The sequence below is a fragment of the Mugil cephalus genome, chromosome 1, assembly GCF_022458985.1.
Source record: "Mugil cephalus isolate CIBA_MC_2020 chromosome 1, CIBA_Mcephalus_1.1, whole genome shotgun sequence".
In the NCBI taxonomy this organism is placed as follows: domain Eukaryota; kingdom Metazoa; phylum Chordata; class Actinopteri; order Mugiliformes; family Mugilidae; genus Mugil; species Mugil cephalus.
In genome coordinates, this window is record NC_061770.1 from 21,123,691 (window position 1) to 21,144,019 (window position 20,329).

General features: G+C 39.0%; 2 protein-coding genes across 3 annotated transcripts in view; both read left to right on the top strand.

The window, feature by feature from the left end:
- Positions 1 to 216: 216 nt before the first annotated feature.
- LOC125004725 lies at positions 217 to 17,879 on the top strand. Of its 2 annotated transcripts, XM_047579585.1 has the most exons (17): positions 217 to 389; positions 1,184 to 1,259; positions 3,532 to 3,654; positions 4,001 to 4,123; positions 4,491 to 4,613; positions 4,960 to 5,082; positions 5,429 to 5,551; positions 5,799 to 5,897; positions 8,107 to 8,156; positions 8,415 to 8,990; positions 9,190 to 9,813; positions 9,945 to 10,661; positions 11,143 to 12,940; positions 14,105 to 14,281; positions 15,397 to 15,567; positions 16,050 to 16,096; positions 16,285 to 17,879. In XM_047579585.1, exons 2-17 carry the CDS (start codon positions 1,249 to 1,251, stop codon positions 16,809 to 16,811), a joined length of 5,412 nt encoding a protein of 1,803 aa, XP_047435541.1. In that variant the 5' UTR covers positions 217 to 389; positions 1,184 to 1,248; the 3' UTR covers positions 16,812 to 17,879. The 2 variants fall into 2 exon arrangements, with proteins under 2 accessions (XP_047435541.1, XP_047435550.1); XM_047579594.1 differs by lacking the exons at positions 3,532 to 3,654; positions 4,001 to 4,123; positions 4,491 to 4,613; positions 4,960 to 5,082.
- Positions 17,880 to 19,653: 1,774 nt separating this feature from the next.
- Positions 19,654 to 20,329, top strand: part of LOC125004702 — a 94,003-nt gene continuing 93,327 nt past the window's right edge. The window contains exon 1 of the mRNA XM_047579546.1: positions 19,654 to 19,956. Coding sequence (XP_047435502.1) covers positions 19,946 to 19,956 — 11 coding nt within the window. The 5' untranslated portion in view covers positions 19,654 to 19,945. The remainder of the gene's footprint in view (positions 19,957 to 20,329) is intronic.

Consider the following 20,329-nt stretch of genomic DNA (forward strand, 5'->3'; position numbering starts at 1 on the left):
TATTTTAGTTGATCAACTTGCTGTCGCTGGTGGGCTTCAGCTGGATGCCCTTATGTGTGACCCAAAGTGATAAATAGCATCGAGGCCATTCCATTTGCTCTGCGTAATGTGCCATGTGCCGTATGACAAACAGATGCCAACCCCGCCCCGATAAGAAGGAATCAACCTGCATTCTCTCAGTCTAATCATTTTCACGCTTAAAGAGAAGATGTCGACTACAGACTCCGGGCGCAGTGAGTAAAGGGAGGACGAGAGAGCTCGCTCAACAGGTTTCAGGAGTTCTGTCATGCAGACCTAAAGTGAAAACAAAAATCTGACTTAAAGACAAATAGGAACGAACATCTGGCGTGACATGTATACACTGGAGCATCGTTACCACTGCTGTCCTGGTAAGACCTGTTACATTAGTCTGTATTATATCTATTTAGTCTTTCCATTAAATGAGAAGTCGAATTTAGCATGTTGCTGTAATGTATTTCCTGTTCCCTTACCCCTGTAGCCACGCTGCTCCTTGCATGTGAATAGCAGACAGATCCACTGACCTGATAAGGTCCATGTGTGGTGTGGTGCATTTTGAAATGGTTTGATTGACAGAAAATCAAAAGTCTTTCTCAGGATGTCGGGATGATATTTCTTTTACAGTAGATTAATTTACAGCTTCTTTTTAAGGTCTTTATCTGATCAGGTTTTATTTTAAGAACACTACTTGTTACCAGGAAAGGTTCTGATTGGTTCGTAATGATGCAGCGCTCATAGACCACATTAAAGACATTTTTATTTATAATCATAAATATAGTCAAATAAACTGGTGCATGTTTCCTTTTCCCTCCCTCTTGTAGTTTGGTCTCTTTTTGTATTGGTTTTGTGTGTATTCATGTTCCATATCTCCTCTTTTTGAAGTTGGTCTAAATCTTTTCAGTGGCTCCTTTGTGTCTCTCTACAAATCTCTACAAATGTGAGAAATGTAATCATAAAACTGTCACAACTGATTTAATGGTCAATATTTATGTCAGATATGTGCACTCTCTGTTGTACAAGTTGTTCTGTTTGTAAAACCCACAATATTATGAACACTATTTCATTTTGTTGACACATTCAGTGTTAAGTGCAATGGATGCAAAACTTGCTTTTAACGTAGGTAGTAATACGCCTAATCAGGAAGATGTTATTTCTTGAACTGCAGATGGACAGTTTCTAGAGTTTCCATGAGACGTGTCTGCTTCAAGAAAGGACCTGACAACTTGTAAAATGGATTCAAGGTAAGAAACAGTGGCAACGTGTTGGCTTTGACGCAGAAAAACAACGACCAGCATGTCAGCGGATCAAAAATGTTTTATTATGACATCTTCTTCCTCATTCCTGACATAGAACACGTCACATGAATGCTGGAAGATGTTTTCTTTACATTTGGCACCAACACTGACTTGGAACTGATGAACTGATTAGATTATGTGGTTAAAGGACAAGTTCAGTGTGACCCAGTGGTGCCCTCTGGCCTCAGATGTAGCCCAAAGATTATGTCTCTACTTTGATCGCTTTTTGAACTACGTCACTTTATGTCAGTAACAGAAGACGGAAATTGTAACGATTTCTTATCTTAAGTGATTAGAGTGTTCTGTTTTTGACAAATCAGACAGGGTTTATCTTGATTTGTAGACGGTCTGTGGGTAAACTTGACAACTTGGATAGAATGGCAGTGGGTCAGGTAATAAAATGTAATTGGTCACTTTATTCAGAATTATTTACTCATTATGTAAAAGGTCTGGAAATAGTTTCCAAGTGGGACGGCGGCATTTGGAAACTGTTGCTCTGAACCCACACCATGCATTCAAAAGATGTCACTCAGGCGTGTACCAGCCACCTACAGTAGACCATACCAGACAACCCTCAAAAAAAACATGAAGAACAGCACAAGGTGTTGACCTGGCTTCCAAATTCACTATATCGCAAACAAGTATCTGTGGGATGATCCACAGGGGCCCCTCCCCTCAACCTATAGAACTCAAAGACCCTCCACTAATAACATCATAAGGCCTGGGCATCCACAAAGTGATCAAACTGATTTTAAGATCTTTACAATGGTTAAAATCCATGAACAACACTCATCCACGTGACAAACAGTATCCAAAAGGGAGGCATGTCACTTTTCAACTTATAAAGAGAGGACTTTAGAAGACACAGACAAACATAGGGTTTTTGTATGTAAGTATACTGTACCTGGTGTTCACTGGTGTTGAGTGGGTTGAGGGTTAAAACTGATGTTGCGTGCAGGCTGTGTGGAGACAGATGCCTGAAGAGCTGGTCAAACAGGCTTGGCATATGAAAGAAATGGAGCATACTCCTGAGATACTTCTGGAACGCAGAAGTATCAGCAATCAAGGAATGCCAGCTGTTTACCCTGAAGAGATCAACTCCCAATTTTCATAACATACAGACCTGGACAGTCACAGGTTCTGTGGTGAATCGAATCCAAACCGTGCAATCCTATCTCCAATTTTTGCATTTTACGTGGATGCAATGGGTTAGGGTTAGGGATATCCCTGGCCATTACAAGCAGCACCACAACTGTTGCGGCCTCCCGTTCGTCCCAATTTCAGTAATGTTTGTGACTTACTCTGGTGTGATTTGTTGTGTTTCCATTACCCCTAGAAATGCGCAAAACCTAAATAATGCAATAGAAAACTGGTCATAGAAACGCCTACATTTAGAAAAGCCTCTCAAATATCTGAAGCTACAACACTTTTACGCTCTCATGAGGTGGTTTGTCAGATGTATAGATATTAAAGAAATGGAACAGTCTTGTCCGTGGATGTACCACCAGCCTTCAGCAAAGAAGGACCAAGGTGTGAAACTCTGTTGAGGTAAGGGCTTCGGTAGAGGAGATATTAGAGACAGAGGGAGAGACCAGATAGACGATAACAACTGTGGGAAATGCAATGATGCAAATTAGTCCCATCTTGAAGCACACAAAAAAACTAAAGTCTCTCCAATTTTTTTTACTTAATTAGATGATGTAGCCCTCACATACAAGAAACACACAAACAAATCTGTAAATAATTTAGACATAGGCCATTACAAACAACAGCACATCTAGTGAATTCTAAGGTTTGTCTCTGTTTCATGTTTTTATTTGTAGCCCTATTAAGGATCACAGACTAGCTTCACGTACACACAGCGGTGTTTCTATGAACAGTGACTGGTCTGTGGATGTACCACCAGCCTTCAGCAAAGAAGAACCAAGGTGTGAAACTGTGTTGAGGTAAGGGCTTCAGTAGAGGAGATATTAGAGACAGAGGGAGAGACCAGATAGACGATAACAACTGTGGGAAATGCAATAATGCAAATTAGTCCCATCTTGAAACACACAAAAAACTCAAATCTTTCCAATTTTTTACTGAATTAGATGATGTAGCCCTCACGTACAAGAAACACCCAAACAAATCTGTAAATAATTTAGACATAGGCCATTACAAACAGCAGCACATCTAGTGAATTCTAAGGTTTGTCTCTGTTTCATGTTTTTATTTGTAGCCCGATTAAGGATCACAGACTAGCTTCACGTACACACAGCGGTGTTTCTATGAACAGTGACTGGTCCGTGGATGTACCACCAGCCTTCAGCAAAGAAGAACCAAGGTGTGAAACTGTGATGAGGTAAGGGCTTCGGTAGAGGAGATATCAGAGACAGAGGGAGAGACCAGATAGATGACTTTTCACAATCTTTACAATTTTTTACTTAATTAGACGATGTAGCCCTCATGTGCAAGAAAGACACAAACACATCTGTAAATAATTTAGACATAGGCCATTACAAACAGCAGCACATCTATTGTGGCGTCTTGTTCATCCCATTCTTGTGAAAGTCAGAAATATCTGTGGAACATCTGGAAGGAACATCTTTAAATTAGGCTCAAATGTTCAAGAGGAATTGATTTGAATGATTTCTTCTTTCTCAAAGTGAATTCTAAAGCTTGTCACTGTTTCATGTTTTTATTTGTAGCCCGATTAAGGATCACAGACTAGCTTCACGTACACACAGCGCTGTTTCTATGAACAGTGACTGGTCCGTGGATGTACCACCAGCCTTCAGCAAAGAAGAACCAAGGTGTGAAGCTGTGATAAGGTAAGGGCTTCGGTAAAGGAGATATTAGAGACAGAGGGAGAGGCCAGATAGATGACTTTTCATATTCTTTCTGATTTTTTACTTAATTAGACAATGTAGCCATCATGTGCAAGAAAGACACAAACACATCTGTAAATAATTTAGACATAGGCCATTACAAACAGCAGCACATCTATTGTGGCCTCTTGTTCATCCCATTCTTGTGAAAGGCAGAAATATCTGAGGAACATCTGGAAGGAACATCTTTAAATTAGGCTCAAATGTTCAAGAGGAACTGATTTGAATTCAACAGATAAATACTGTATTGATTTCTTCTTTCACAAAGTGAATTCTAAAGTTTGTCACTGTTTCATGTTTTTATTTGTAGCCCAATTAAGGATCACAGACTTGCTTCACGTACACACAGCACTGTTTCTATGAACAGTGACTGTTCGGTGGATGTACCACCAGCCTTCAGCAAAGAAGAACCAAGGTGTGAAGCTGTGATGAGGTAAGGGCTTCGGTAGAGGAGATATTAGAGACAGAGGGAGAGACCAGATAGATGACTTTTCACAATCTTTTAAATTTTTTACTTAATTAGACGATGTAGCCCTCATGTGCAAGAAAGACACAAACACATCTGTAAATAATTTAGACATAGGCCATTACAAACAGCAGCACATCTATCTGGACCTCTTGTTCGTCCCATTCATGTGAAAGCCAGAAATATCTGAGGATCATCTGGAAGGAACATCTTTAAATTAGGCTCAAATGTTCAAGAGGAATTGATTTGAATGATTTCTTCTTTCTCAAAGTGAATTCTAAAGCTTGTCACTGTTTCATGTTTTTATTTGTAGCCTGATTAAGGATCACAGACTAGCTTCACGTACACACAGCACTGTTTCTATGAACAGTGACTGGTCCGTGGATGTACCACCAGCCTTCAGCAAAGAAGAACCAAGGTGTGAAGCTGTGATGAGGTAAGGGCTTCGGTAAAGGAGATATCAGAGACAGAGGGAGAGGCCAGATAGATGACTTTTCACAATCTTTTAAATTTTTTACTTAATTAGACAATGTAGCCCTCATGTGCAAGAAAGACACAAACACATCTGCAAATAATTTAGACACAGGCCATTATAAACAGCAGCACATCTACTGTGGCCTCTTGTTCATCCCATTCTTGTGAAAGGCAGAATTATCTGAGGAACATCTGGAAGAAACATCTTTAAATTTGGCTCAAATGTTCAAGAGGAATTGATTTTAACGATTTCTTCTTTTTCAAAGGGGATTCTAAAGTTTGTCACTGTTTGGTGTTTTTATTTGTAGCCCGATTAAGGATCACAGACTAGTTTCACGTACACACAGCACTGTTTCTATGAACAGTGACTGTTCGGTGGATGTACCACCAGCCTTCAGCAAAGAAGAACCAAGGTGTGAAACTGTGTTGAGGTAAGGGCTTCGGTAGAGGAGATATTACAGACGGAGGGAGAGACCAGATAGACAACTATGGGAAATGCAATAATGTGAATTAGTTCCATCTAAGGTTTGCCACCATCTTCTGTAAATAAAGGAGGGCTATTTGATCCTATTGTGATAGATGTGTTCAATGACTTCTCTGCACTGGCTAAAACTAGAATCAACAAGGTCGTGATTTCAAAGAAATATTCTTTCTACTAAGGTTTGTCACTGTATTCAGTTTTATTTTTAGCCCAACCTCACCTATAACCAGCAGTGTCTCTATGAGAAGTGATATGTCCAACGAGAGACAACTAAGCTCCAGGACAGAAGAACTAAGGTAGGAAACTTTCATATGTTTGGTACTATCACAATGTAGAGGTATATTTAATGCGCCACATTCTCTAAATTAGGGTTTTTTAAAGTGCTGGATAGTGAGTCTACCCTAAGAACTCAAACGCAGCTGCCCATTATTACTGTTACTGTTGATGCTTTGTATGTGCCGTGCATGCTTGGTGTTTAAACTCTTGGTGCTTAGTTTAAATATGACAGTGGAATTTACATGGTCGCATACTGTCGTTAACTAGCAACTCTTTGGAAAAAACACTCAGTACGTTCACATGCACATGAAGAAAATAAAAACAACAATTGTGGGGTGGTGAGGTATTGCCTTAATCTGAGTCTAACTGGACAACCTAAATGTATGTAAGCGCGTTACTCCAACTAATAGCAGATTTCTCCTTATCCAACTAAGACGGATAATGCGATTGGAAATTGATTTTCATGGGTATGTATACGGCTTAATCTAACCAACAGGTATGTGCATGTAAACTGGGACAAGGACTGCATTCAGAAAGTCGAATTTTAAATAATCAGGGTCAAACTTCCTCCATTTTCTGCTCGCCACAGACTCTGTGTCTTCTCTCACCTTCGCCTGAGGTAGCCTACTAAAAATCGATCCATTTTGCCCCTTTCATGCTGTGTAATTAGCTAACCAGACGTTTTTTTTTTTTCTGGTTTATTTTTTCTCCTGCCGTGTCCCCCCTGAAAGAGGGCTTTTTTATCCTACTGTGATAGATGTGTTCAATGACATTTCTGCGCTGGCTAAGACCAGAATCAACAAGGTTGTGATTTCAAAGAAATATTCCGTCTACTAAGGTTTATCACTGTATCCCATTTATCTTTAGCCCAACCTCATCTACAACCAGCAGTGTCTCTATGAGAAGTGATTTGTCCAACGAGAGACAACTAAACTTTAGGACAGAAAAACTAAGGCAGGAAACTGTTGTTTCCTATGTTTGGTACTATCACACTGTAGAGGTATATTTAATGCACCATATTCTATACATGGAGGAGGGATATTAGATCCTATCGTGATAGACATGTTTAATGACTTCTCTGCAATGTCTAAGACCTTCTGTATATGAGGTTTGTAACCCAATTGCCTGTAATTACACTAGGCCAGGGGTCGGTAACCTTCAACACTCAAAGAGCCATTTGGACCCGTTTCCCACAGAAATGAAAATACTGGGAGCCACAAAACCCTCTTTGACATCTAAAATGAAGATAACACTGCATATATCGTTTTTACCTCTATGCTAGGCTTATGTATAAAAAAAAACTATAGTGTGTTGCATTCATGAAATTAAATAACTGCAACAGAGAAAACATTTTATTTATGCATACGAATACATTTTGAACTCCGAAAGAACAGCAGGTCGAACATAATACTGCATATATCGTTTTTTTTTACCTCTATGCTATGTATAAAAAAACTATAGTGTGTTGCATTTATGAAATGAAAGGACTGCTACAGAGAAAACGAAATTGCACTTATGCATACATAACAGGGATTTATCCATGGTTGGCTTACCTGCGGTCGAAACGTTCAATAAATAGCGCGCTGGACCTGCCGGCGGGTGTCGCACATCGGCAGTTGTGACGTATATTTTGAGCGACAAAAAAATTAAACACGTTTTATTTTAATGTTACAAGATCACCATAAATTCTAATTTAGAATTATATTTAAAAAACTAACGAAGTAAAATAAAAATACATTTGAATTAAATACTTGGTAACAAGGCGATAACTATATGTGCTGCAATGCACTGTGGGAGTTCAGTGGTTTTGGTGGATGTTACAACCATAAACATAGATACCGTATATATATGTCTATGGTTACAACCATGAGTGTGAGTAGTGTGGCATTCAATGTCATTCAGTTGTTGCGTGGCTCTTGCTGTTTACTATAGAGTGAACAGTTACCGCTTGTCTGAGGTAGTTAGCGTGGAAACGTGAACGACTTTAATTAGCGTGCTTGCTCCGCACCACTTGCTACAGAGAGCCGCAGCAGAGGACCAAAAGAGCCGCATGCGGCTCCAGAGCCGCGGGTTGCCGACCCATGCGCTAAGCCAAGCTAAACAGCTGCTGACTGTCGCTAACCTCATTTACTGAACAAATTCCTCTAATTCTGACATGTACTTCCTCTTACTTACTTCATGTCCACAAAACTAAAACTTGTTTTCTGTGACATCTGTGCTTGGAAGAAGCTCAATCACATCGGACCGACCTGAACATGACGCCAAGGACTTGGGACAAGGTTTGGAATACAAATAACAGCGCAGTTTAAATATAAGCTTTGAGACACTTTTAAACTTTACTTGAACATGTACTTTAATCACATTGTTTGATTACACATTTAAAACTGCAAAGCCCACAGGGGAAAAAAGATAAGTTATAGTTTTCCCAGACATTATAGAAGGCACTGTACACAGCATAGGCATAGACACAGAACTCTGTATTACGATCTACTTTCGTTAATTTCTTTTCTGATTTTTGTTGTACTTTGTCTATTTAGAAAAACATATCAAAAAGAAACTCACAGAGGACGGGAAGAGAAGAATCTTGGACCTGTATGCAAGTCATGGGGAGAATTATTCAGGATCCTACAATGACATGTTCCAGTCAAATGGAAAGACTGTGAGAACAGTGCTAACAAAGGGAGTTGCTGGTGTTGGTAAAACATCTTTCTCAAGGATGTTTATGGTTGGCTGGGCAAATGGAAGGTCCAATCAAAACATAGACTTGATAGTCCCACTCCACTTCAGAGAGCTGAATGAAAGAAGAAACAAAGTTCAAAGTATTGAAAGTCTGCTTAATGATTTTTTAAATGATGTCCAACCACGTTACACTCATGACCATGAGTGTAAAGTAGCTTTTGTCCTGGATAATTTGGAAGAATGTGAGCTTCCTCTTGACTTCGAAAGAAACAGAAAACTGACCCATATACAAGAGCCGGCCTCGATGGATGAACTGCTGACAAACCTCATCAAGGGGGATTTGCTTCCTAATGCTCATCTCTGGATCATCTCTCAACCTTCAGGAGTGGAGAAAATTCCTCCTAAATATATTGAGAAAGGGACTCAGTTTCGAGGTATGAAACTCATTCACTGATGTTTTTCAGCAGCACACACCTGCACACTGTAAACAGACACAGTGTTAATATAATTACTGATAATGATGAGGCAATGAGGTGTCTTCTGAATTTTCAAGAAACTTAACCCATCTATTGAGACCACTAGTTAAAGGCTGTTCTTTGAAGTCATTTAATCATTTCTATTTTCTCCTTTCAGAATATGACCCCAAACAGAGACTCACAGAAGACGGAAAGGAAAGAATCTTGTCAAAGTACGAGACAGAACTGAGTCAAAAGGAGAAGGATTCAGACATCTATGAGGTAGCCCCAAACAAGGAACATGGAGATAAACTGGTACAAACCTACAATGACATGTTTCAGTCAAAGGACAAGACTGTGAGAACAGTGTTAACAAAGGGAGTGGCTGGTGTTGGTAAAACAATTTACTCAAGGATGCTCATGGTCGACTGGGCAAAAGGAAGGTCCAACCAGAACATAGACTTGATAGTCCCACTCCACTTCAGAGAGCTGAATGAAAGAAGAGACACAGTTCAAAGCATGGAAGAGCTGCTTAAACATATCTTGAATGATGTCCAACAAAGTGACTTGGAATGTTCATTAGCTTTTGTCCTTGATGGCTTGGAAGAATGTGAACTTCCTCTTGACTTTGAAAACAACAAGAAACTGACAGATACACAAGAAGCAGCCTCGATGGACGAGTTGTTAACAAACCTCATCAAGGGGGATTTGCTTCCCAACGCTCATCTCTGGATCATCTCTCAACCTTCAGGAGTTAGAAAGATTCCTCCAGAGCATATTAAGAAGGTTACAGAATGTCGAGGTAAGAAACAGCAAATCATGGAGGCAAATGTGTGAGTGTTAAAAAGAATCACTTTCATGATATTTATATTTAATTCAGGCTCTGTCTATTCTGTCCTATTCTAACCTGTCACATTCATTGTGTTTATTCAGAGACGTCGAAGCGTCGGGAGAAGCTTGTATCAAAACTGAGAGAAAGATTTCTCAGAGAAAACACTCAAGCTGAAGACGTCACTCATCCTAACCAGACAAACACAGAGCACATCATGAGAGAAAACAATGGACAAAAGTTGGCAAAATCAGTGACACAAGTGAATGTGTTTGATATCTTCAAAGATGAAAGAGGAAAACATATCAGAACTGTCCTGACTACTGGAGAATCTAATATCGGAAAATCCTATGATGTGCAGAAATTCATAAAAATGTGGGCAGAAAATAAGACGAACAGGCGTTCATTATTCACTAGGGTTGTAGATGGAGCCAAGGGTTTTTTTGGTGTAGCCAATGTCAATTTAGAAGTTGTATTTCCATTTAAGTTGTCTGAGCTTAACTTGATGAAGCAGAAAATCGTCAGTTTGGTGGGACTTCTTAATCATTTGTTCAGGGAGACCAAAGAATCTGTCATCTCTAACTATGCAAGGTTCAAAGTTGTGTTTATCTTGGATGGACTGGATGCGTTTGAGCCTCCTCTGGACTTTAACAATAGTCAAAAGTTGACTGATGAGAGAGAACCAGCATCAGTGGATGTGCTATTGACAAACCTCATCAAAGGAAACTTGCTGCCTTCAGCCCATGTCTGGATAATCTCCCGACCTTCAGCTGCGAAAAAGCTGCCTGATGCTTGTGTTGACAGGAGGACGGAAATACGAGGTAAGATAAGATCATACAGTAGATATTTAAGGTCAGACCGTTTTTGTGGTGCAAAGCAGCAAATAAAAAAAATTAAATTAGGTAAAATCTTTTCTTAACTTTTATACTTAAGTCAACTTCACTACAGGACTGTGCATAGCCTTTAGTAACTGGGTATGAATCTGTGTTCAAAATCAAGGTCCCATTTGAAATAGTTACTCTTATTAACTCTCCAAATAAATCTCAGGGTTTCTTCAATTCCTTATAATTGATGAAAATAAATAAAACTGCTCTTGGAGGTTGTCAAAATCCTGTCAACAACATCAAATGAACTGCAGCTCTTGCAGCCATACTTTTTTGCTTATAAACGCAAAAGACCTGACAGCCAGTGACATTTCCTAATAATTTCTGTGCAGACCTACCATCCCTTTCAGTTGGTCAATGTTCACTAGTGTTTTTTCTGTCCACAGTTCTTTCTCATGCAAAAAATGTTTTCTTACAGAGAAATCTGATCTTGTCAGTCAAAGGAAACTCAAGTCTCAACTGAAGGAACAATTCACCTGTGTGTCTGAAGGGATTGATAGACAGAGAACCTCTGCCCTTCTGAATGACATTTATACAGATCTCTACATCACAGAGGGAGAGAGAGGAGAAATCCATAACCAACACGAGTCCAGACAGGTTCAAGAGGCAAAGTTCAAACCAATGAGAGAAGAAAGACCCATTAAATATCACGATATCTTCAAACATGCATCTGAAAATAATCCCATTAGGACAGTGTTGACGATTGGAGTGGCAGGCATTGGGAAAACCTTTGCATCAATGAAGTACATGCTCGACTGGGCCGACGGTACTGCAGTTGAAAACATTGATTTCACATTTCCACTTCCTTTCCGGGAGCTGAATTTGAGAAAAGAAACAGAACACAGTTTTGAGGAACTTCTGTATGAGTTGTTCCCAGCTATGGAAACGTCACAGATAAACGACTATGACAAATATCAAATCCTGATTGTTCTGGATGGCCTTGATGAATGCCGCTTTGATCTCCAGTTCAATGAAAGTAACAACTGGACAGATGTGAAGAAGCCAACCTCAGTGGGTGTTCTACTGACAAACCTGATCCAAGGAAATCTGCTTCCTAAAGCTAAAATCTGGATCACCTCCCGGCCTGCAGCCTCCAACAATATTCCTGCTGATAAAGTTGACCGAGTTACAGAGGTACGAGGATTCAATGATGAGCAAAAGGAAGAGTATTTCAGGAAGAGATTCAGTAAAAAGGACAAGGCTGAAAAAATCCTCTCACATGTGAAGAAATCAAGGAGTCTGTACACCATGTGTCACATCCCAGTTTTCTGTTGGATAATTTCAAAAGTCCTGGAGGATTTTGTGAACCAAAACAAAGAAGAGGGGATGCCCAAGACTCTGACTGACATGTACATACACTTTCTGTTGCTGCAGTGCAGACAGGCTAATGTGAAGTATAGTGAAGATGGAACAGTTGAGACTTCTGAGACAGGTCCATGCTGGAATGCAAGAAACAAGAAGACAATCTTATCTTTAGGGAAACTAGCTTTTGAGGAGCTAGAGAAAGGAAACCTTCTCTTCACTGAAGACGACCTGAAAGAATATGACATTGACATCACAAATGCTGCCGTCTTCTCTGGGTTACTCACTCAGATCAAGAGAGAAGGTCGTGGGCTGTACCAACAGAAACTGTTTTGCTTTGTTCATTTGAGCATACAAGCATTCTTAGCAGCATTCTTTGTCTTTCACACATTCAACAAAATGGGTGAAAATGTGCTTACCAAACCCACTTCAGTGCTTTCAGATGTGTCTGCATCAGACCTCTACAAGGAAGCAGTGGACAAGGCTCTAGATAGCAAAAATGGAGACTGGGATCTGTTTCTCCGCTTTCTGCTTGGACTTTCTGTGGAGACTAACCAGAAACTGCTGCAAGGGCTGCTGAAAAAGACAGAAAATTACCAGGAGACCTACAAGGAAACAGTTGAGTACATCAAAAAGAAGATTAATGAAGACATCAGTGATGTGGATAAAAACCTCAATCTGTTCCACTGCTTGAATGAGCTCCATGACCACTCCCTTGTTGATGAAGTTAGACAATACCTGCAGTCAGAAAGAGTGCCATTTGAAAGCTTCTCTGCCTCACACTGGGCCGCTCTGACTTTTGTGCTGCTGACATCGGATGAGAAACTGGATGTGTTTGACCTTAAGAAGTACCTGAAATCAGAGAAGGTTCTTCTGGGACTGTTGCCATTGGTCAAAATCTCTCAAACTGCTTTGTAAGTACTTTATTGCACTTAATGAATCAAATTGCCACTGATGTAAATCAGGGCAGCCCTGATGGGCCTGAAAGTTACAGAGTTTTAGGAATTAATATGTAAACACAAGTTTCACACTGGCTCTGTTCTCTGCTTGTTAGGAGTGATAATCGTAATAAATTGTCGCAAAACCCCTGTAGTCTTAGGTCTAACCCTAAATGTTAGTTGACACATTACCTTAGTCCAGAAACACTAATAAATGATATCTCAGTCTACTTACCTGTTTAGAGAGGAGCTTTCAAATTTTCTGTAGACAGCTTTTTGTTATCCCACCATCTGTCTTCTCTGGCTAACATGTACATTTAGTAGAGGATGTCCAGACATCTCTCCTGTGACACTTTGGACAGTAAGAAGCACATGAGCTGAATGTTATGAGCAATGGATTGGTTTGAAATCTACCTTAAGTTCTGTTGTATTATATTAGTGGTGTAGAGCATGTTTTGTCCTTGATGTCAGTGAATGCACCATGCGAAAACCGGAAGTTATTAGAGTTTGCAGAATGAGAGCCACGATGAGTGTCACTAGTGGCCTCACTATTGGCGTGGGCTATGGCTGACATTAGCCCGCCTTCAACCTTCATTAAACTTGCAGAAAAAAATTAATTTGGGCTACAAATTAGTCAAGAATATAGCGTTCACCGTTGCAAAGAATTACTTTCTACTGTGTTTATATTAGTGATTGACTTTCAGAAACTTTAAGTCATGCAACCTCTTGTAGGTAGTCATTTCATTCCGGGAAACAAATTTGTCCAATTACATTTGAGTATCTGGTCGTCACAGTCATGTGAGTTTAAAGTGGGCACCACCCATAGAGCTTCCTAAGAAAAACATCTCCCCACCAGTCATCAAAACATCTTCAAGAAAATCCAACAAGTCCAGTTTCCTTCTTTTTAACTTCCTTTTTGAATGACCTGATGACAGAGAACCTTCACAATAACACTAAATCAGCAGCTTTCTTGCTACTGACCAAGTATTAAACAGGTAGCCAGTCCAGTAATGATGGTTCATGTTTTCTGCTTTCAAATTAATAGTGTTAGAAATGAAGGAGTTGTATTATTGTTGCTCCAGTAGTGACGTACAGAGTTGATGTGTCCAGCACAATTTCTGATTGTAATTGTTTTCACAGACTGAGTGACTGTGAGCTAACTGACGAATCCTGCATTGGTCTGGCATCTTCAGTCCTCAGCTCTGCATCCTCCAATCTCACCGAGCTGGACCTTAGTCACAATGGCCTGTTTGATTCAGGTGTGCAGCGACTTGCAGATGGACTTAAGAGTCTCCACTGTAAACTGGTGATTCTCAAGTAAGTGCTCTTTGCTTTTTATTATTGTTTTACTACAGCTTTATACAGGTATAATACATAAGCCTGGTTAAATTGACAAGTCTGATTGATTTAAAGTCTGATTTGAGATGTACGATAAAGTAAAGATGGCAGGCAGTTAGCTCTCGTGCCTCACAGCAAGAAGGTTCCACATTTGAGTCCAGGACGACTGATGTCTTTCTGAGTTTGCGTGTTCTCAATGTGTCTTGCATTCTTTAATTCATTCTGTAACTACTATTACTAGGGGTGTTCAACTGATTTTAGTTATAAAATAAATAACCACATAAAGCCCAGGTTTACTTGAAGGAGGCCGGACCAGTAACGTAATGAATAACAACAATTTTGTGTAAAGTTCAAGTACATTATCACAGGGTTTAAATGAACTATCCCTTCACAAAACATTTTACGAACAACATCTTAAGAAAAATTAATACAATTTCTGAGTATTGCCACCATCTGCACTTTAGTTGTGACTCTTAATGAAGCAGTGTGACCCCTAGTGGTCAAATTAGGATTAGCAGTTATATTTATAGCTAAAGAGCTGTCCTGTGATTGACTGGCGATCTGTCCAGACTCGTGGACAAGCGGTTACAGGAAATGAAGGAATGAGCTTACTTAATGTCTTCTATGTAATTTTTTGCACTCTGTAAATTCATCCTGCGGCCCAGATTGGACCCTCTGGTGGGCCTCTTCTAGAGGGTTCCAGGGGGACAGGAGCCTCTCCCAGCTGTCATTGCACTAAAATTGGGGTGTCTGTCTATTATAAGGACTACACAGGACAGGGCAAAGACACAAGCAGTCATTCACCCCCACAGGCATACCTACGTCCATTTTTAGGATCACCAATTGACCTCGTACTGGCAGAACACAGGAATGAATCACCTCAATGTTGTGACAAAGCCGATCATTCAATAACAGAATTATGAAAAGTTTATCAACTCTTTTTCTTTAAAGAAAGAAATGTTCAAGCACAGAACCTTCTGGTTATGAAGTGTCAGTGTGAACCACTGCAGCACTGCAGATTTTCGAAACACAAAAAGCAAAATCTAAGTGGTAACCAAAAGAGAAACAAAAACGTCTATGTGTCTGCTCTGCAGGTTGTCAGATTGTCAGGTGACACATAAAGGCTGCTCCTTTCTGGCCACCGCTCTCAAGTCCAAGCCAACCACCCACCTGGAACAACTGGATCTGAGTCACAATCCCATAGGAAAAAATGGGAAGATGGTCCTCTCTGGCATAGCTGAGGACGTGAAGCTAAAGATACTGCGGTATGTTACGACTTCATTGTATATGTTTATATGTGTATATTTGCAATGATATACACTGATCGGACATACAATGACCACTGGACCAGATACTCCTTGAAGGCAACAGCCATCCCCAGAGGTTGCAGCCTGACACAGACACACACAAAAAGAAATTTGCCTTGGTGTTTTGGTTCAGTTTGTTAAGTTGGTCACATTGAAGATTCGTGGTCTGTGATGTACATTATGAGCCAAGCAGTTGCATCTATACCAAGAAATTTTAACCCTCAACCTTCAGTGACAATTGTGATTGGGTGGTGTTTTTTACTGTGCTTACGAAAGATGACAACAACTGCATAGACAGTGGCCTGGGTAATACTACATGTTGAATTTGTGTATTTTTGTTTTCTACTGTACCTGACACTGGTCCATGACAGTTTAACTGTCAGTTTGTAATATAGCAGTTTTGAAGCTCATCTAGTTGTTTTTTTCTTTGTTTTTTACAGCTTTGACCAGGATGGAGAGCAACGTTTAAAATCAGACCTGAAGAAGTGTAAGTATTTTTGTGAGAGTGATTTTTCAGTATTTCATATCTTTGAACTTGTTGAACTAAGGGTCAGATAAAACACCCCTCACATCAAGAGTAAAGGTTCTAATGATGTCATTGAGTTCAATATGAGTAGTGTTTGCTCTCTTGTCTTTAAACTCCACACAAACACCGAATTGAACTGTTTCTTTCAGATGGTGTATGTCTGAAGCTTGATGAAAGCACAGCAAGCAAACGGCTTGTTCTGTCTGAAGGGAACAGAAAAGTAACTATAGGCAAGGTGGAGGAGAACAAAGTTCAACGACGTGGGAACAGCAACAAGTTTAAGAGGACGCAGGTGTTTTGTGATAAGGGCTTCAAAGGGTTCTGCTACTGGGAGGTGGAATGGAAAGGGATGGTCGGCATTGCCGTGGCATATCAGGGAGTGGGTAGAGGAATGGACAGTAGTGGAGGCCTAGGATGTATTGACATGTCCTGGAGTCTGATGTGCTCGAGGACCCAATACACTGCCAGACATGGTAACACATCAAAAGATATTAAAGGACCCTGTTGCCAAAAAATAGCAGTGTTCCTGGACTGGGAAGGTGGAACTCTGAGTTATTACAGTGTCTCATCTGGAGAGTTGAGTCTCATTCACACCTTCCGTGCAAAATTCACAGACTATCTCTTCCCGAGTTTCTGGCTGAAAGAGGGCTCCGTGACCTTATGTGACATAGACTGAACTCTTCAGTGATGGAACAACTTCATGCTGTCGTCACTTTACTCATTTATACTGTAAATCCAGGGTGCCCGATATGCTGATTGACCGGTATATAGTGAAGGTTGTGCGGGTTGATTGCGTGCCATTGAAAAAATCTTTTAGATGTTAGTCTATCATCTATTTGTTGCACCTCCAAAACGAGTAGTAAGACAACCTTTCATCTTTTTTTTTTTCTTTTTACTAGCGATGGTCATATTGATACCAACCTTGGTATCGATACCAGTGTAGTGCCATTGATACTTCAGTGTCAGTTTCTCTCTTGTACAACTGCAGCAGTTTCATTAAAGAGGTGTATTGCACTTGTTAAACACACATACTATTTGAAATGCAGCTAAAAAAAAATAATAAGTTTAATTGTTTTTTTATATTTGCTGTGAAGAGATAATTTTGCACATCGATACCAAATCTAGCGGTATCTCACGCCACTACTTTTTATACGTGTAAGCAAGGAACCCAGTCACTATCCAACTAAAACAGGAACACACAGAACTGTGATCCAATACTACAAGTGCAATAATTTTAGTGCAATGAACCTGTGTACTTTTATATTTATATTTCTTTTGTTTATACCTGCTTATATATAGTAGTAATAATGGTTTGCTATTTAAAAAAATAAATAAAAATCACTCAGGAAAGCTTGCACAGGCAGTCCAGTGTACCTGTACTTTTTTGTACCTGTGCAAATGGCTATTCTATTCTAAAAAGGAATAATAAAAACAAAGATGGATGAAGCTTTTAAGACTGTAGCAACAATCAATATGACTTGTGCTCAGGTATGTAGGTTAGTTTGACTTGGTCACTGGGCGCCCCTATGAATCTGACCTGTTGTTGTTATAAGTATTTTGCATAAAATTGTGTGATTTCCTGTTATTAACTTATTTATAAGATTAAATTATTCTGAAACTACAATCTGGGCACCTATTGAAACTAATAGTTGTGTCTATCTGTCTGTCTGTCTGTTTTCTTTCTGTTTGTAAAGTGTCTTTGAGTTTCTGAAAAGTTCTATATAAATAAAATGTATTATTATTATTATTGTTATTATCATTATTATTATTATTATTATTATTATTATTATTATTATTATTACTGCCCCTAATGGATCTTACAACTCAAACCCTGGAAGCTTCAGTAATCACTGGTAATTAAGGTTGTTAGTTAAGTTATTCCTGTTTAGTTAATTATTTATTTATTCATTCAGTTTAGTCTGTATGGCATTAAGTGGTATTTACAATTGTGTTTTTTTGAACCTCATATATTACTGATGTCCTTTTTTTTTTTTTTTTTGAGTGAACGTAACCACAGATTCCCAGTTCTGAATTATGCAAATGCAACTTTCATTTAAATATATCAGTGGCTCCTCGGCTGAATTAAATTTAATTTATTATTTTAACTGTATTTGATGATGATTAACAAATAAAAACAAACAATATTGCTTCCTTAGTATAACTAAGACCAAATAAATTAAAACATTTTTTGTCAAATTTGTCGGTACAGCCATCAGAATCAGAATCAGAATCAGAAAAAACTTTATTTATCCCCGAAAGGCAATTAGGATGATGATCATGAGGTGGTTCTGGTGTTTATTGAGACTCACACACAGTAAATCAACTACTGAACCTTTACAAAATCTCGTGCTGTGTTATTTTTTTAAATTTCATTTCTTTTGCATAAAAATAAATAAAAACTAGATATTTTAAACAGTTAAACTCAGCAGGTGGCCTGATATGAGCATATCCATAAACAGTATGGAAATATATTAAATATTCTAACCTACTCTAGCATCCTGATACATTTCAGTAAAAGCCAACTCGTTGGTTTGGATAACAAACATTAGCCGAAATTATAACATCGTGCAATTAAAACACTATTTTAAGATTATGTTGCCTCATGGATACTGAATCGTTATACTGCTTGAAAATTGACCGTTTTTGAGGTTTTTTTTCTGGGTTTCTGCATTAAACAGGGAACATGCTCATACTGACTGTCTCTTTACTGATGCTGGTAGTTTCTGCAAACGCTTCCTCATCTCTGCCGAGGCTCTGCTGCTGCTGTTAATGAAGAGGAAAAAGGGACAAACAAGTCACCAGACTGTAACCAGTGTCATCAGGAAAATTAATTATTACAATATACCCACTTCTACACTGAGACTGTAAGAGTTAATGATTAAACTTGCGCAGCCAATAAACTGCAGGAGGAGTCTCTGCTGGAGGAGAAAGTGAAAGAAGCACTGTAGCGATCATCTTTAAACTACATACATGAGGGACGGTTGACTTCACCTGTGCTGGTAAGATCCATTACATGAGCACATGTTGTGTCTAAATCTTATAATAAATGTTATTTGTGTATTTATTAGGTTCTATTTTTGTGCTGAAGCTGTGTTTATTACGCTTACACACAGACTGTGGTTAGGGGTGTGAAGAGCCCGCCTTTAGTTTTTATCTCTGATTATTTGTTTCTATTGTTTTTACATTTAGACAATGACACTGTAACACATTACGTTGTGGTATTAGTTGTGGTAATAGTTTGACTTGGAGAAAATGATAAACCTTTGTCAGAGTTTCTTGTTTGTGCAGGTGTATCTTAAAGTCACACTATTCTAACACTGTTGTCATATGAATTGAGTATTTCACCATCAAGCTGAACATTGAGGCCAAGAATCAGCAGATTTTTATTCATTTTTCAATAGTTTTTTGAATCATTACACTCACCTCTTCCTGATATCACAACCAGAACTCATGTTATACTGCTTGATTACTTTATTGCAAGGTGCACCTTGTTCAGATAAACTGAATGTAACTAAAGGTCAAGGAGGTAGCAGATAAGTCAGGAGGTGCGGGTTGGCAGAAGCAAGACACAAAATGGTCACTAATGACTTTTTCTTTTCTTTTCTTTGTCTTTTATAATTTGTTCTGCATATCTGTAACTTAGTGGTAATGTTACTAAACCATGGCAGAAATTACAGTTTGAAAATGACAGTATGGTATGGAAAGGTGTAAAATAAATGATTTCTAGAACTACAGAGCCTGTTTTACCTGCACTCAGCCATGTTTCCATGAGGAGTAACTGCTTCAATAAAGGACCTGAAAACATGAAAAATGGATTCAAGGTAAGAAAACTGTGACAATATTTCCCAGAAACAGACACATAGTAGAATAAAGTGAAAGCCAATGTTGAAGTTTTGCATATGTAATGGTTTAATGGTTGACACTGAACATGATTTATCACACAGATGTGATTCCTGTGACTTGGGTTTGACCATTACAAGTTCACATTTAAAGTTGGTGTGAGGTGGAAGGAAGTTCTTATCACATCTGGTCATTATGTTGCAAGATCACCAGTTCTTCAAGCCATGTCTTAACAACTGGTCTCATTTCCGTACTCTATAAACACATTGTTTGGGGTACAGTAAGATATTATGCAATCAGTGACTGTCTTCAGTGGTATCTACTGCTGTTCTATGCTGTTCTGTTCTACTACCA

Coding starts and splice junctions, on each gene's coding strand:
- LOC125004725 (XM_047579585.1), top strand. Junction 4,614..4,959: donor AGGTGTGAAGCTGTGATGAG/GTAAGGGCTTCG, acceptor TTTTATTTGTAG/CCTGATTAAGGATCACAGAC. Junction 5,552..5,798: donor AGGTGTGAAACTGTGTTGAG/GTAAGGGCTTCG, acceptor CACTGTATTCAG/TTTTATTTTTAGCCCAACCT.